The 17,502-nt window shown below is 46.5% G+C and overlaps 2 protein-coding genes across 2 annotated transcripts; both read right to left on the reverse strand.

The window, feature by feature from the left end:
• Window positions 1–3,217: 3,217 nt before the first annotated feature.
• KPLCE (KPRP N-terminal and LCE C-terminal like protein) lies at window positions 3,218–4,290 on the reverse strand. The gene has a single exon (XM_008264426.5). The coding sequence runs from the start codon at window positions 4,272–4,274 to the stop codon at window positions 3,420–3,422; it is 855 nt and encodes a 284-aa protein (XP_008262648.1). The 5' UTR covers window positions 4,275–4,290; the 3' UTR covers window positions 3,218–3,419.
• A 5,957-nt stretch (window positions 4,291–10,247) lies between these two features.
• On the reverse strand, window positions 10,248–12,808 carry LOC108177670 (uncharacterized). The gene is made up of 2 exons (XM_070076889.2): window positions 12,355–12,808; window positions 10,248–10,969 (listed from the first exon to the last, which is right to left on the reverse strand). Exon 2 carries the CDS (start codon window positions 10,946–10,948, stop codon window positions 10,517–10,519), a length of 432 nt encoding a protein of 143 aa, XP_069932990.2. The 5' UTR covers window positions 10,949–10,969; window positions 12,355–12,808; the 3' UTR covers window positions 10,248–10,516.
• Window positions 12,809–17,502: the final 4,694 nt, after the last annotated feature.

Genomic DNA, 17,502 nt, shown 5'->3' on the forward strand with positions numbered 1-17,502 from the left:
GAGGGGGAGGTCCTCACTCCCGGGTGCCAGGGCTCACTGGGAGATGCTCCTGGACACGCGCTCTGGGTGCTTGGGGAGCCCAGAGCCTTCAGCAGCTGTATCTCTTTACTTCGTCTTTTCCATAAATGCACCTAACACACAACTGGGCCTTCCCAAACAGAAAGCTGTTTCTGTCGTACTCCATCTTCTGTTTCCACACCCAGGCCCCTACTTCTTGGCTATCGGGGATTATGTTTTCAAAATGATATTAACTTTCTGGGGTTTAGGTCATGGTTATACAGCTTGTTTATTGAGCAATGTAGTTATATTTTGTATACTTTCTGAAAGTTCATTAAATTCAATATAAAATTTGAAAAAAGCCTAAATAAAACCCCCATCATAATAAAAGAAAGGGAAAGAAATAGGAAAATAGAGGAAAGAAGAGAGAGAGAGAGAGAGAACAAAAAGGATAACAATAATTAGTGGTTAATAAATTTTTGGCCACAATATAGAAATATTAAAAACCAAGCAACAAAAAGAACAAGATACAATTATATGCACTTACAAAAATTTATGCCCCATATTAATTTATTAAATTAAAATAGTTAATCATAGTCAGTACATATAATTCCATTTAATAAAATGGGGAAAGTTCTAATATATGAAATCAATTGAGATATATTAATGTGTGTTTGTTCCCTGATTTTCTTTCCACCTTTACTCCCTGCTTCCTAGATTATACTTTCACCTCTAAAGATAATAAATCTTCCCCTCCTCCCTATCCCAAATCAACATAATAGGATAGAGAGACCAGAGAAAGGAAAAGAGGTTTCTATGTGTGTCAATGCCTCCGGAAGAGAGGAGATCAAGGGTGGGTAAAACACACAGAAAACCAACAAGGAAGCCCCAAAGACTCAAACTATCTACACGTGCAGGACCAGGGCCTGGGCTGGGTGGAGGAGGACAGAAAAGGAGGCTAGGGGAGAAAGAGACAAAGAAGCTGTAGTGTCTGGATGTTGGAGAGCATGGGGTGGGGTGGGGGTGGGGAGTCCAGGGAGTGTCTCCTGGACAGTCGTGCAATATGGGAGAAATCTGAGCATTTAGAAATGTGTCACGACCTATCACACGGGTTCCCTACAGCACACGACACGTCAGTACTGGGAAGAGGTTTGTGGGCTCCACTCTCTTCAGGAGTCATTTATCTTTCCACAGCTCATGTAAAAGTAGCACCCAGACAAAGATCTAGATGAGCGATGCCATCCATGGCAAACTGTGGAACTGGAAGTTGAATTTTAATTTTACCTATGCTTCTGCACTATCAACATTTTTACATAGTTCATGCTGCTTGTATGACTTTTAAATATTTTAAGAACCATCGTTTGTTCACGTCAACTGCAGCATAAGCAGTGTCCCATCTGCCTACATTGCAGGTACCACTTGTGGTGTAAGAGGAACTCATGGAGGGGCCGGCGCTGTGGCATTATGGGTAAAGCTACTGCCTGCAGTGCAGCAACCCGTATGGGGGCCAGTTCAAGTCCTGGCTGCTCTACTTCTGATCCAGCTCTCTGCTATGGCCTGGGAAAGCAGTGGAAGGTGGCCCAAGTCCTTGGGCCCCTGCACCCATGTGGGAGACCCAGAAGAGGCTCCTGACTCCTGACTTCGGATTGGCACAGCTCCAACCTTGCAGGCAATTGGGGAGCGAACCAGCGGATGGAAGACCTCTCTTTCTCTCTCTCCCTCTCTCTCCCTCTCTCTCCCTCTCTCTCCCTCTCTCTCCCTCTCTCTCCCTCTCTCCCTCTCCTTCTCTCTCTCTCTGTAACTCTGCCTTTCAAATAAATAAGTAAATCTTAAAAAAAAAAAAAAAAAGAGGAACTCATTGTCCTGGGCAAGGCTCCTCCCCACTCTGAGTGTCCAGTGACTGGGCTGCAAGTTTCAGGATTTGGGTGGGGAAGTGGAAAATGACCTTCAAGGCCACAGGTGTTCAGATGTTCAAAGCAGCAAAGTTGTCAAGATGACCTTGTGCTGGTGTCCCTGTCGGTGAATCCAAGACTGCTCAGAAACGCCACCATCCCCTGTTCTCATTGTCTCTTCATCTATGCATTCTCCAAGCATGCTGTCTCCCATGCAGCAGGACTTCGGGTTGTTTTGTGCAATGGTTATCCTCCTGTCTATTTTTATTATATGTATTGTAGAGTCTCTCATGATAAAAATCCACTTCAAACCCTCTGGAACTGTCTACACAAGGATAAGGAAGTGCCAATCACTGTGGATAAGTGGACTTGGGGCCAGGATTCTCATCCCACAAGACTCACCTTTTGCCAGAAGATTCCTCATTTACCCCCAGGGTGAACCTGCAGGATATCTACCTGCTTCAGGGGAGCTCTAGCCTCTTTCTTCTTGCCTTTACTCCATGCCCTCAAGAGGGAAAGCCAATTAAATGAGAAAACATAATCCAGAAAACTCACCCTGGGTTCAAGGCACTTGCACAGTAGCAGGGACGTCATCCATCGATGCTCCCAGAAAGACAGGATTTCACGATCCCTCCCACATCCAGGAAGACAAACTGTGGAACTGCATAAAGCCCCCATGCTGCCATGAGGACCTCAGTCTGAAAACCCTCTTCTCAGACCAACCAGAGAGCAGGAAAGAGGCAGCCCTCCACCCCGAAGTCTCTTGCCTCAGATCTTGCTAATTTATGTAGGAAAGTGTATTCACAGAATTCTAGAAGTCATGGGATTCCCAGGCTGAGAGTACACTCAATTGAGTCTGCTTGTTCACATTCATGTAGGTCTCTCTTCTGATTGAGAAACAAGAATAAGAAGAGAGAGAGAGAGGCAGGAGCGTTTTTGACAGGTAAGTATAAACACGGACCAAAGGGGGCATCACTGTGGCACAGTAGGCTAAGTTTCCACCTGCAGAGCTAACATCCCATATGGGCTCTGATTTGAGTCCCAGCTGCTCCTCTTCCAATCCAGCTCTCTGCTTATGGCCTGGAAAAGCAGTAGAAGGTGGCCCAAGTGCTTGGGCCCCTGTGCCCGCATGGGAGACCTGGAGGAAGCACCTGGCTCCTGGCTCCTGGCTCTGAATCAGCTCTGCTCTGACCATTTTGGCCTTTTAGGGGAGTGAACCAGCAGATAGAAGACCTTTCTCTCTGTTTCTGTCTCTCTCCATCTGTAACTCTGTCAAATAAATAAAATCTTTTTTAAAAAATGCACCAAAGAAATAGGAAGTCACTGTGAATTGCATTCAGAGCTTTATTCTTGCCAAAGTTTGAAGATTGTGCAATCTCTGGCAGGCTGCCTTGGTGAAGAAGCAAAGTACGGAGAGAAGTGGTGAGGTCCTATGTTGCTAGGAATGACAGGAAAGGGGCCAGAGGCAGGTGAGTGTTCCAAAAGGCAGAGCAGGGTAGCAAATCCTGGAGCAGGGCTCTCCTTCTGTGTTTAACAGCAGCAGTCATCTCCATGGTCACAGCATGCAGGACCTCGGGACCTCATGGGGATAATACCCAAACAGCAACACCCAGAGCCACAGCCCCCAGAGCTGCAGCACCCAGAGCCACAGCCCCCAGAGCTGCAGCACCCAGAGCTGCAGCACCCGGAATCCTCGCAGCAGCCAGATGATCCTGTGTTGCAGCTCTGAGGTCTCTGGACCCAGCGTCTCAGGGGACTCACCCCGAAGGTCCGAGGAGCCAGACAGCAGTAGCTGGTAGAACAGGGTGCAGAGCATGGGTCAGGGGCACAGCCCTGGGAGGCTGAGCCACCTGCAGGAGCTTGAACGTAGTAGCTCTGGCGAGTAGTAGGGTACTGGACATAATATGTCTGAGTCTGGCAGGGAACTGGGCACTTCACGTATGTCTGACAAGGAGGTGGGCACTTCACATAGGTCGTCTGACATGGGGCCGGGCATTTCACGCAGGTCGTCTGGCATGGAGCTGGGCACTTCACATAGGTCTGGCAGGGAGCTGGGCATTTCACATAAGTTTTAGGCTGGCAAGGAGCCAGACACTGCACATAGGTTTGAGTCTGGCATGGAACTTGGCACTTCACGTATGTTTGAGCTGGGACTGGAGCCGGACATTTCACAAAGGTTTGAGCTGGACCCAGAGTGAGTCCCGCAGCAGAGCCTGCAGCAGGACCTGGGCCAGAGCCCCCAGCAGGGCCCGTCACATAGACGGTTTGGGTCTGGCAGGGAGGTGAGCATTTCACAGAAGCGCCGTTGGTCCCTTGCAAAACTCCCGATCCTGACCCTTTCACACATGATGGAGGGAACTGTGGCTGCTTCTGCTGGTCACACATCTTGCTGTGGCTTTGAAAGTTCTGCAAAACAAAACCGATTCATCAGAACAGTGGGACTGGGAAGGTTTCCGGGATACCTGCAGCATCCCTTGTGGATAGAAGCATCTATAAGTACTGATATGTTTGAGACACAGACAGGCAGAGGCTGCATGCTTGGAAGAGGGATGGACTCAGGGTCAGGAAACTCAGGCCTTCGCCTGACCATGTGATGCCAGCCAAGCCACTGCTCAGCTCTCTCATCAGTGCCCACAAAGGGAAATGAAGGGATTGAAAGAACGTTGCAATCCTACCCAACTCTCCACACTTCCTCTCTGTTCTTTTCAGTGTCTGCATTATGAATTATCCTTAGGAGATTTCAGTTCCCCAGCTGATTTCCCGTCTGCCACCAGTCCCATCTCCTGCCTCGCCAGGGAGTACCCAATTTGTCAATAGACCCGTACCCAATAGAAGTCTCAAGCTGAACCTTACAAGGAGCAAAGAACAAGACCAAGTTTGATAAGTTTCACCATTTGCTCTTTGGATCAGCTCAACCATCACTGCACCTAATCAGCACATGAACCCAAGAGAAGATGGCACAAGTGCACCTGGACAAAGGGTGGGGAAGCTCCTTCTCTGAAATTCCCTCCTACACTCGTCTACCAGTTCAGCTCCCACCTCCTCCTCTCCTCTTCTGCCCTGGACTCCACACCTCCCACCAGCTGCTGCTAGCAGCCTCCTTCATGGCTATCCCCAATGCCTGTTCCTGGCTCACTCTTCAAGCCAGGGTTCTCCACCCCAACTTCACTCTGGCTCTGCTTCTTGCCTTGTCCTTATCTCAAGTATAACAACTTACCCTCTTCGCTGGCAGGAGCAAGACTGGAAGAAGCCAAAGATCTGAGGAACTGGCAGGTGGCAAGACTTTTATAGAGCAGCAGTGAGGCAATTTAATGGCATCTAAATGAAGCACCGGAGATCACGAGGACGAGGGCTGGCGTTGCATAGGTGAGATTCCACCCCAGTATTCCTGCCTCTTCAGTAAGAGGCAGAGCATGTCTCTGCTTGACAATGAGTTTTCCCAATGTGCGATAAATGATTCCTGTTGCCTTCTTCATGAAATAACCCCACCTTCTTTGTCCAGAAGCTGTGTGATTCCTATGTGATCTGTCCTAGAAGAACTTCTATGTCATCTGGGGCTTGACGAGTTTATCCAAGATCTGGTTAGATTCTCATTTTTTCATATACATTACCAAAAGCTACACTATGTCTTCTCCATCTACACTAAGTATTCTTTCTGAGGATCCACTGGTGTTTATGCTGATGTGGGTTGGCCCAGTGGTCCCTGTTTCAACACTGCAGCAAGCCCCTCAAGAAGTAGGTTGTCCCGTGGACCATCAGTTGTTAGAAGCTCATCTGGGAAACTGAGTGGGTGTTTTATGAGCCCAGACCCCAGGCACTGTGTCTAGACTGCCTCTTCTCAGCCCTCTCATGACACCCCCCCCCCCGACCTTATTACAGGCTTAGAGTCCAGAATACCCAAATGAACACTGTATGCAGCAAGAATTCTAGAATCTAACACTGCATGAGAGATTTTACATATCAAACAATTCATAAGCACGAATTATAAATGGATGCAATGGAAGGATTAAAGACGTTACCCATCATTCCAAAGCAAGTAAGTTGAAAAACCAGAACTCTAGTGCAGGCAGGCTGTTTTTATAGGCCATGATCTTAATCACTACAATATGTGATAATTGTATTTCTGGAGATGGCTTTATCCTAGAATTTATTTCCTCTCATTCCCTGCAGTAGATGTAGAAGGAGAGATGGAAGCAATGGCTATTGAGCGCTTACTGTATGCTGGATACTGTCCTAGGCTTTACCTGTGCTGTTCCACCTGGTCTTCTCAGTAAGCCTGTGAGTTGGGCCATGTTAGCCCTGTTTCTACAGAAGAGGAGACTGACACTCAGACGTCTCACCCACCAGCATCTTCAGATTAGGAGATAACAGAGTAGCATTGGAATTCAAACTGGTCCCATTCCAGAACCCATGCTCTTCTCACTCACCCATGCTGGGTTTCTCACTGTAGAAGGGTGTCTTGAGCCTGAGCCAACTACTGGCTCCAAATGTCACTCCCTCCTATCAGCCAGTCTAGGCCCCACTGTATTTGTCCATAATAAATTTTCACATTCCCAGGACCTGTCAGCCCAAGGACTCGCAAGCTTCCTAAACAAAGGAAATGCGTAGTCCCACTAGTTTCCATGCCTCCCTCTCCATGGGTCGGGTCATTCAAGACCTGCCCCTGAACAATTTGAAGGGAAGAAGAAGATGGGGTTCAGCCTTGGGTGTGGAAAGGGTCCTGCTTCTTCCCGCCACTCCTGCCTCTTACTGGTTGTCACAGTCCACAGCTTCCTCCTAGAAGTCCGCAGGAGATGGGGTCAGTGAGGAGGGAAGCCATTCTATTCCTGGTCTCCTAAGTGTCCCACCCCAGTTGTAACCCATGCCTGATGCTTTGTGGAGGAAGCAGAAAGTAGCAACCTCTGGTTGTGTCAGATGCTTTACATGAGCTAGTTCTCAAATGTAATCTTCACAATAGTGTCTCAAATAAGCAAACGAATCAATCGATAACTTACCCATGCTCATACAGATAGAAGGAGTCAGACTTTGAACCAACTTCAAATTTTATTGTTTTCCTACCACCACATGATGTTCTAGTATTAAAACCCATGATGTTTTAGGAACTGTACCTTTCACAGGCCAGAAGACAGTCATTAAGAGGATGTCTACACTGTATGTAGGATGGGACAGGCCAACTTTACAGGGAAGAAATGCCTTCCAAGGTCAGCCAGCAAAATAAGACAGATATTTTAGGCACAAGTAGGATAACTTGAGCTCTTGTCCTGAGTCTGCCCCTGCCTGTCCCCTGCTGTCTCTGGGCTTCTAGGCATTTTCTCTCCCTGCAAAGTAAAGAAGTCAGAAGAGGCCTCTTCTGGCTGTGATATTTTATGCTTGGGGGGGTAGAGCTCTCCAAATAATCTGTGTACTTCCTTGGCCTCACTGCCCATGGAGTTACTCCCACTAGACTGTAACTTTCCAAAATAGGTAACTCTGGACTCTGTATGTCATCACAGGACCTGGAAGTGCTGATAAAACGAGTGAATGAGCAGGGTGCTTCACACTAGTGGTACAGCCCAGACCAATCTCCCACCACCATGTGTTAAGTCTTTGCATCTTGTTCCACCTGTGAGCTCTGATTGGCTCATGGCCTGCTCAATGAGCTCAGGCCTCACTAATGGGTTTAACATCTGCAGGCAGCACCAGCAATGCTGGTGAAAGATGGTGCATCCATGTGCTGCCAAAAAAGGTGGGTGGGTTGGGCCCCACCCATTTTATAGGCTGAGAAGGCAAGGCATGGAGAAATAAGGTGACTGGTTCCAGTTCCAGGATGAGTCATGGGGTTATTCCTAAAAATCTCCAGAACCTCCCTTCCACTTATCTCTTTGGACACAGGCTCATGGACACTGGTGGATTCATGAAATAATAGCCCAGTAGACTCATAGGGTAATAGGCAGAGAGAATCATCTCCTATGCAGGGTTCAAGACAGGCACACAATGTCCCTACCAGGATGCAGGTGATTAGCTGTGTCATCCACACTCATGGGCTGCTCTCCTTGGATCTCTGCGTCATCCGAAACCCTCCACTTGGCTTATTTTAGGATTCACCACATAGATAGTCAGAAACAGAACACCAGATTATGTCTCAGGTCGCAGGGAACATCCACATCCATGAATCCTGGCTCTCCTGAGGTTAAATCCTGCGACTCGGGTGAGAAACAGGATACTTCTTTCCATTCAGCTGGATGCATTCCAGAAAGGCTGTGACCAGTCATACCAGCTCTGGCCATGGTAGGTACATTGTCTCCATCCTAGTACATTGTCCTGGAGACTGGGAGAAGAGAATTGCAAATGTGACCTGAAAGCTGTCACACTAGAGCCCTCTGTCAGGGGGAAGCTATCTGGCAAGTTCTAGGGTCACAGATGGGAGCCTGGGTATTGCTGCTCTGCCATTGCTTCTTTGGGATATCTGGGTAATCCCGTTCTTCTTTTACTACCTCAGCCATTCCATGGCTTTTGCGACAAAACCTCTGCATTAACCCTCTCCTTGCTACACATAGCCACATATTTTTCATGTCTGGAAACCAGCAACCTGCAGCATGGGAAGAAAGCAAAAGGCACTGAACATGGGAAACAAAATAAAACATGGTCGCAAGTGGTGGTAAGTGTGAAAATAATAACAGCAGCAATAAAACCAAAGTTTATTTCAACAGGGCTTTCTGGAAAGGCCCAAGAGAGCCAGCTGATGTCCAGCTCAGTTCTGCACTTTCCACTGGTTCATGCATTTGAGCTTTCTGCACAACCATGAAGCTTAAACCTTGCCTGATTTGGGCCGGCACTGTGGTGCAGTGGGTTAATGCCCAGGCCTGAAGTGCCGGCATCCCATATGGGTGCCGGTTCTAGTCCTGGTTGCTCCTCTTCCAACCCAGCTCTCTGCTATGGCCTAAGAAAGCAGTAGAAGAGGGCCCAAGTCTTTGGGCCCCTGTGCCCTCGTGGGAGACCTGGAAGAAGCTCTTGGCTCCTGGCTTTGGATTGGCGCGGTCAACTGGGGAGTGAACCAGTGGATGGAACACCTCTCTCTCTCTCTTTATCTCTCTCCCTCTCTGCCTCTCCTCTCTCTGTGTAACTCTTTCAAAAATAAATAAATAATTCTTTTTTTAAAAAAAAATACCTGATCTATCATACCCAGTGCTTCTGACAAGAGGGGACCCTAAGTCAGAAAAGCCTTGTAAGCAAGGGCTCCTTGTCTTCAGGACAGAAAGGGAAAGGAAAGATAGCATGTCATTGGAATCCAGCCCTCACTATGGATCACTGTAAACAGGTTCCTTTAAAAATAAGTTCAATCCAGTGGCTGGCGCTGTGCTACAGTGTGTCAAAGCCTTGGCCTGAAGCGCTGGCATCCCATATGGGCTCTGGTTCTAGTCCCAGCTGTTCCTCTTCTGATCCAGGTCACTGCTGTGGCCTGGGAAAGCAGTGGGGGATGGCCCAAGTCCTTGGGAGACCTGGAAGAAGCTCCTGGCTCCTGGCTTCAGATCAGTGCAGCTCTGGCCGTGTGGCCATCTGGGGAGTGAGCCAGCAGATGGAGGACCTCTCTGTCTCTACCTCTCCCTGTAACTCTGTCTTTCAAATAAATAAAATAAATCTTTAAAAAAAAATAAGTTCAATCCTATCTTACTTAACTTGTGTGTGCACAACCCAACTAAATGCAGCCACAAAGAAAGTTTTCCCATTTTAACACATAATGGGAAAGGAAGAAGAGAGAGTGAGGGGCCAGCGCTGCGGTGAAAGCTGACGCCTTCAGTGCCAGCATCTCATATGAGCATCGGTTCAAGTCCCAGCTGCTCCACTTCCAATCCAGCTCTCTGATGTGGCCTGGGAAGGCAGTGGAGGATGGCCCAAGTCTTTGGGGAGTGAACCAATGGAAGGAAGACCCTTCTCTCTGTCTCTCTCTCTCTCTAACTCTGCCTGCCAAAAAAAAAAAAAAAAAAGAGAGAGAGAGAGAGACAGAGAGAGAGGAGGAAGAGGAGGAAGAGGCAAAGCAGGGGAAGGAAGAAGATTAAGCACTTCCTTGTGAATGTGTGCCTGAAGCAGTAAGTACATTCATTTTGTTTAAGTAAATAGCATTTTCTGTCTGAATGATCTGAATGAATGGCTATTTCATCTTAGAATCCTAGTTAACCCTTATTTATTTGGTTTCACAAATCCAGCACAACTTTAATTTTCTTGAAGGTATAAACACATTAAGAATTAATTTATTGAAGTTCAATATGTTGATATTTCTCCAGTCCACTGAAAGCTATAAATTCATCTTCATATTCAGGGAGAATAATTGGGATTTATGTAAAAGGGAAGAAAAGTTTAATTTTAAAAAAACCTGCCAAATTGAGATTTGAAACAAAATTTACTGTTGCAAAGTACATGTTCCACAGTATTTTTCCCCAGTGAGGACTACAGATAACGCTGGACTGAAAATGTAGGTCCAAGGCACAGGGTGAGTGGCTGTTTAAGGAAGCAAATCTCACGCGTTTCTTGGAGGGGTGCGTGGCAACGGAGAAAAGAGAAGGGTTGGGACCTCGCAGTGGGCCCACGGTCCTCTCACTCCTCCAGGGGGTTTCTCAGTGCTTCCCACGGCTGCAGTGGGAGCCCCGGGACTACTGGCCGCTTCCTCGGCCGCTGCCGCTGCCACTTCCGCTTCCGCTGCCGCTGCCGCTGCCGCTGCCGCTGCCGCTGCCGCTGCCGCTTCCGCTTCCGCTGCCGCTGCCGCTGCCACTTCCACTGCCGCTGCCGCTTCCGCTTCCGCTTCCGCTTCCGCTGCCACTTCCGCTTCCGCTTCCGCTGCCGCTGCCACTGCCACTTCCGCTGCCGCTGCCATTGCCATTGGTGCTGCTGCAGCAACAGCAGCGGGAGCTCTGGTGCTGGCCTTGAAGAGACTGACAGGCTCTGTGGTGACCCAGGGAGCAGCCACCATCCCCAGAGCTGGAGTCACAGGAGGAGGAAACTAGAGGAGGGCTTGGGGCTGGGGACTTGAGTGCAGCACATTTGGGAGGGGACTGGGACTGCTGCAGCGTCTTCTCACAGGACATCTTGGTGGTATTTAGGTCAACCTGAACGACAAAACAAATTTATACAGAAACTCAATATACAGAGCCATTAATTCTGTTCCTATTTTTTAAATCCCTCGCTAAAGTGAAGAGAACTAGCTAAAAACACACACAGCTACAGAAACCTCTTTGATGTAAAGAATATGTCTTCATTACACTTCTAGGGGTTTCCACTGTTCTTGGTTATTTATCAGGTGAGTAAAAATGGCTGCTAAAATAGTAAATAGAGCAACACTGGAAATACCAGAATGGATGTTTTGTATCATTTCATTTCAGACATGTTAAGTTTATTCCACTCTACACACATGAATCTATCTAGAACTGGAGTCCATAGCTTGGTAGAGGGGCAGGCGCTGTGGCACAGCAGGTTAAACTGCCACTGGGAATGGCCACATCCCTGTATCAGAGTGCTGACTCAAGTCCTGGTTACTCTGCTTCTGGTCCAGCTCCCCACTAATGCCCCTAGGAACCAGCAGTTGGTGGTTCAAGTACTTTAGTCCCTGCCACCCTCATGGGACATCCAGATGAGTCCCTGGTTCTTGGCTTCAGCTGACCCAGCCCCAACTATTGCAGTCATTGGGAAGTGAACCAATAGGTAGATGAGTCCTCCCCCCTCCCTTTCAAATAGATATTTTTTAAAAAAAGAAAGTAGTCATGGCCGGTGTTGTGGCATAGCCAGTAAAGCTGCTGCTTGCAATGCCAGCATCCCATATGGGCATTGGTTCAAGTCCTAGCTGCTCCACTCCCAATCCAGCTCCCTGATAATATACCTGAAAGGGCAGTGGAAGATGACCCAAGTGCTTGGGCCCCTGAACCCACATGGAAGACCAGAAGAAACTCCTGGGTTTGGACACCCCAGCTCCTGCAGTTGTGGCTATTTGGGGAGTGAAGCAGCAGATGGAAGACCTTTCTCTCTGTGTCTCCCTCCCTCTTTCTAAACTCTGCCTTTCAAATAAATAAGTAAATCTTTAAAAAAAAAAAAAAGAGTAGTGGAAATACATGCACACATGCACATGCTTACATAAATATTTTATACATATTTATATGTATATATTGAGGTGGAGAGAGGGAGAGAGAAAGAGAAGAGAGAGAGGGAGGGAGAGAGAGGTCTGCACCCATGGTCAGAGAAAAGCTTCCTTGAAGGGATGGGCTGAGCACCAGCAGGCCACTCACTGGCAGGGCTACAGCAGTCCCAGATCACTTACCACCTCCCTATCTGACCACAAGGACAACCCTTCCCAGGTCTGCCCCTGCTTTGTCCGGAGCAAACCATTACTGCTGGCCTCTCTCCTTGTCCACACTGCAACCTTCATACTTCTCTCTGTTTCTCCCAAAGTCACTCTTCAGCCCATCCCCATTCCCCGCTGGGTTCCCATAAAAGCACTCACCCTAGTCTCAGCCACAGCCACAGCCACAGATGGTCCCTGAGGAGTGCAGCAGATGAGGAGTCAGCAGTAGGAGTATGTTTTTATATTACAGGGCATCCTGGGCTGGGCTTCGGATGAGTCGTGCTTCTGGAAGCGCTTGTGGGGTTGTTCCTGATGTGCCCTTGTCTCTGATTTCGTCTCCTCCTAAGCTGGGCCCTGAAATTCCCAGGCAGCCCCTCTGGGACTGGGTGCAACAGGGTGGTTTCTATGGGATTCTTAATGTAATTCATCCATTTCCCGGGTAAAGGTCTCAAGGCATAGCCTTGGAACTTTGGCTCCAAGTGTTATCCACCCAAGTTGGAGGTTTGCTTCTCAGGGAGTAGAAATAAGTAGATGTCATATGAAGTAATTCATTTGCAGCAAATAAAGAGACCACAGAGAATAATTCCCAAAGCCGCGGCTCCCCGAGCAAATGGAAGTGGGTGTGTTTTATCTTAGGACATGTGAATATGCAAAAGAGCAAGTACATGTCTTCACATGAAGGGGTGGGCAGAGGCTCACGCAGGGACAATTCAAAGACAGGCTAACACTTCAATCACATGTTTATGGCAATGAGGCTTAAGCTCCCCATGTTGCAGAGATCTTAGCACTAAAATGAGGAAAATGTTAACTCTCAGTCATGTGCACATCCTGTTATCGCGGCTGTGGTCATGACTGGTTCCAGCTAAATTCTTGAGTCAGTTGATGTGCCTGTTTCCTGTGTTTGGAACTGAAAAAATAGCTTGGAGGAAATGTTACTCTTTTGCCTGCTTGCCCAAAGACAGAACTTTTGCAAACTCTCATTTTGTGAGTTAGAAAATCTCCCTCTGATTTTACCCTGTTCTTCACTCTTTTGTTTAAAATTTATTTATTTGTTTATTTGAAAGGCGACTGTCAGAGAGAGGGAGAAAGAGAAAGAGAGATCGAGAGGGAGAGAAAGAAAGAGATCTTCCATCTGCTGATTCATCCCCCACATGACTACAACAGCCATATCTGGGCCAGGCCAAAGCCATGAGCCAGGAATTCCACCCAAGTCTTGCACATTGGTGGCAAGAGTCCAAGTATCTTCTGTTGCCTCCCCAAGTGCATTATCAAGGAGCCAGATCAGAAGCAGTCAGAGCTTGAGCCGATGCTCTGATGTGGGATGTTGGTATCACAGGTATTAGCCTAACCTACTGCACAACAATGCCAGCTGGTGCTGTGGCATAGCTGGTAAAGCCTCCACCTGCAGTGCCAGCATCTTATCTGGGCACCAGTTCAAGCTCCAGCTGCTCCACTTCCAATCCAGCTCCCTGCTAATGCATCTGGGAAAGAAGCGGAGGATGACCCAAGTCCTTGGGCACCCGTGCCCACATGGGAGACCCAGATGAAACTCCTGGCTCCTGGCTTTGGCCTGGCTCTGCCCCAGCTGTTGTGGCCATTTGGAAGGTGAACCAGAGGATGGAAGACTTTCTCTCTCTCTCTCTCTCTCTCTCTCTCTCTCTCTCTGCCTCTCTGAAACTCTGCCTTTCAAATAAATAAATAATCTTAAAGGGGGGGGGCATGCGACAAAGGTCCATCTTCCGTAACTGCCTCTTGCTGGTATTGGACATCATCATGGTGCCAATGCAGCAGCAGAACTGTTCACCTGCAAACCTGAGATAGCTTTGAGGGTTCCCAAGAAGTAAACCCTAATTTAACACATCCCCATGTAACAGTCATCTGTAATTTATATAGCTTTAATTTGGTCATAAACTGCACAAGTGATTAAGTGTATGGGGTATGAAGGGCAAAAGGAAAAGAATGGCCATGAATGACCCTAGGAAGGACTTTTTATTCCATTTCATATTTGCTCTGTAAGGTCAGGCTGACATTTTTGTTAGCCAGGCGGCTTCTTCTGGCAGTTGAGTTGTACTGTCTTTGATAGGGTCACTTGTACTGACATAGAAACAGTGGGATGTGTCAAAGGATAATCTAAGACAATTCTTCGGTTAAGTGGGTTGTTAATTAAATGGAGATCTGTGGTTCTGGATTCGACAGGGAGTTTGAATCGTTAAGCAATGACCTCCCATAAGTTATTTCAGAGGAACTAAGCTTCTGTTTGTATTGGAGCTGCCTTTATCCAAGTCAGAGCTATTGGCAGTAATTTTAGTTAATGTTCCTGTGTCTCCTAGCAGTTAGCCAAAGTTTAGAAAGGTAAAGGGGATTCATGGAAACAGCAGCATTTCTGTCACTGCAAGTGCTGAATTATTTCTTTTTATGGCCTCTGATTCCTTCTTTGATGCTTTGATGACCACAACTACTTTCTTTTTGGGGAGAGGGAAGCAGGTACTGCTTCTAATAGTTGAGAATTTCTAGCCCATGTTTAATTTTTTACTACTATTTTAGGAATTCCTCTTTCTTTTTAAATGGTTCCATATGTGTGACCCACATAGCAAGCATACTTAGAATCTGAGTGCATTGTTACTATGTTCGGCTTCTCAATCCCAAATTTCTAGTTAATGCAGTCATTTCTGCCTTGTGAGCTGAGGCCTGATGCTAGTCCCTTGGCCTTTGTGCTTGCATGCAAGGATACTAGGATACAAGGATGCAAGGATTTCTCTGCCCATTATTCAGGAACCTTCTCCCATCCACAAACCATATTTCCTCAGCATTAGGTAGGAGGAGTTCACTCTGGATATTTTCTAGCTAGAGTGGACTTTGTCAGTCACCTCTGAGCAGGCCTGAGTAATAGGCCCATCGGGATTAGGGGGCAGGGTAGCTGAGTTCAGGATATAACAGTGTATTTAGGAGTTCTGAGGAGCGTCTGGCAGCATAGCTTGATATTGTAGTGCTCTATGTGGACACAGCTAAACATGTTCTTTACTCTCTAGTGACTGGAGACCTGATGAGGAGTCCATATCATCGAAGGTTGGCCTGTAGTCATGTTTCCTGCTTCTTTAATTAAGAAGCAAGTGGCAGCTGTAGACCCTAACCATGGGGGCTGTCTTTTTGCTGTGGTGTCTAATTGCTTTGAAAGTATTTTATACTCTTTTTAAAGACCCCAACATCTGACCTAAAACCCCCATAGTTATTCCCTGCCTCTCATGGACATCTGCATCAAATGGCTTATTTATATTGGGTAAAGCTGAGGCAGGCATTGTGACACAGAGGGTTAAGCTACTGCTGGGGATACTTGCAAATAATGTAAGAGTACAAGAGATCAAGTCCCGTGTCCACTTCTGATCCAGCTTCCTAATAATGCATTGGAAGGCAGCAGGTAGTGATGCAAGTACTTGGATCCCTGCTAGCCACGTGGGAGACTCAAATAGAGTTCCTGGCTCCTGGCTCACCCGGCCCAGCCCTGGCTGTTGTGAGCATTTGGAGGGTGAACCAGCAGATGGAAGATATCCTCTCTCTCTCTCTCTCTCTCTCTCACACACACACACACACACACACATCCTGTCTTTAAAATATAATATAATAAACTTTTTTAAAAAATTGAGTCGATCCTGTGCAGGTGTATTCATAAGCAGAATTTTGAGCATATTGAAAATGTTGCCATATAACTTATGCTATTCAAACAGATCTGTTTCTGGCCCCTGTAGTTTATTATGGAGAGTTTTGCCATCAATCTAAAGTTCAGGATCCAAATGCAGTCAGACAATGCAAACGTCAACATCCCCACGAATCCTTATAGCTGTTTATGAGTTTTTGGCAGAGCAAGTTGGAATATTACTTTGTTTTCTTTTGTTTTTTTTTTTTTTAAAGAAGGTTGTATTGTCCTTTGTAAATATTGACTTTCAAGTATTTCAAAAATTTTCTTAGGTATTTGGGCTTCTCTTTAGACAATTTTTATCCCTTTCTGGCTAGAAAGTTCAGCATAGCTACAGTGTCCTTATTCAAGAGTTCCTTAGTAGGACTGATACTCAGAATGTCATCTACATACTGTAACACAGAGCTCTGTTTTAATCTTAACTCCCCTAAACCCTGACCCAGAACTTCCCGGAAGATAGCAGGGAAGTTTGTAAACCCTTTGGGTAAAACATTCTAGTGCTGCTTTTGCTCTGGAGGGAGTCTGAGTCCTCTCAGTTAAAAGCAAATGTCTCATTAGATTTAGCACCTATGGTATCTGGGGAGGAAAAGCATCTTTTAGATCTAATACTGTATGTAATGTATTTTCCCCAAGGAAATCAGCCTGTAGGGTGTAAGGTTCAAGTACCATGGGATGTATGACTTGGCCTCTGTGTTGATAGCCCTAAGGTCTTGAGCAAATCTGTATTTTCTTACTCCTAGCTTTTTAATGGACAAAATTACAGTGTTAACATGGGGATCTGCATTGCCTGATCCATACTCTAAGAGCCTACTGATAACAGGAAAGATTCCTCTTAGAGCTCCTGGCTTTAAGGGATTCTGCTTTTTCCAGAATAATCTGTTTTAATTCTAGGCCACCTGTTCCACATGTCCTTGTGCCTACATTTCCGAGTTAACTTGGCTCAGAACATTTAGAGAATTTTTTTCCTTTTACATTATACATATATATGTATATGTATAATGAAATGTAATCCAGATATAAAAAAGAATGAAATCTTATCACTTGCAGAAAAATATTTGGAACTGGAAGACATAATGTTGAGTGAAATAAGCTAAACACAAAAAGATAAATACTGCAGGTTCTCCCTTATATGTGGGATCTAAATTTTTTTTTTAGAAAAAGAAATAAGGGGCTGGTGCTGTGGCATAGTAGGTTAAGCCTCTACCTGTAGCGCTGGCATTCCATATGGGTACCAGTTCATATCCTGGCTGTTCCTCTTCTAAACCAGCTGTCTGCTTATGGTCTGGGAAAGCAGTGGAAAACAGCCTAAGTGTTTGGGCCCCTGCACCCATGTGGGAGACCTGGAAGAAGTTCCTAGCTCCTGGCTTTGGATTTGCCCAGCTCTGGCAGTTGTGGCCATTTGGGGGGTGAACCAGTGGGTGGAAGACCTTTCTCTCTCTGCCTCTCCCTCTCTCTGTCTATAACTCTGTATCTCAAATAAATAAATAAAATCTTAAAAAAAGGGCAGAAATAAATGACTGTATCAGTTTCACCACAAATACAGTGTTTTGTCTAACTTTGTTTTAAATCGTTGTCAAACTGATAGGAATTTATATATATATATATATATATATATA

Source organism: Oryctolagus cuniculus, chromosome 7 (genome assembly GCF_051225735.1).
Source record: "Oryctolagus cuniculus isolate XC-2025 breed Fujian yellow rabbit chromosome 7, ASM5122573v1, whole genome shotgun sequence".
Classification (NCBI taxonomy): Eukaryota; Metazoa; Chordata; class Mammalia; order Lagomorpha; family Leporidae; genus Oryctolagus; species Oryctolagus cuniculus.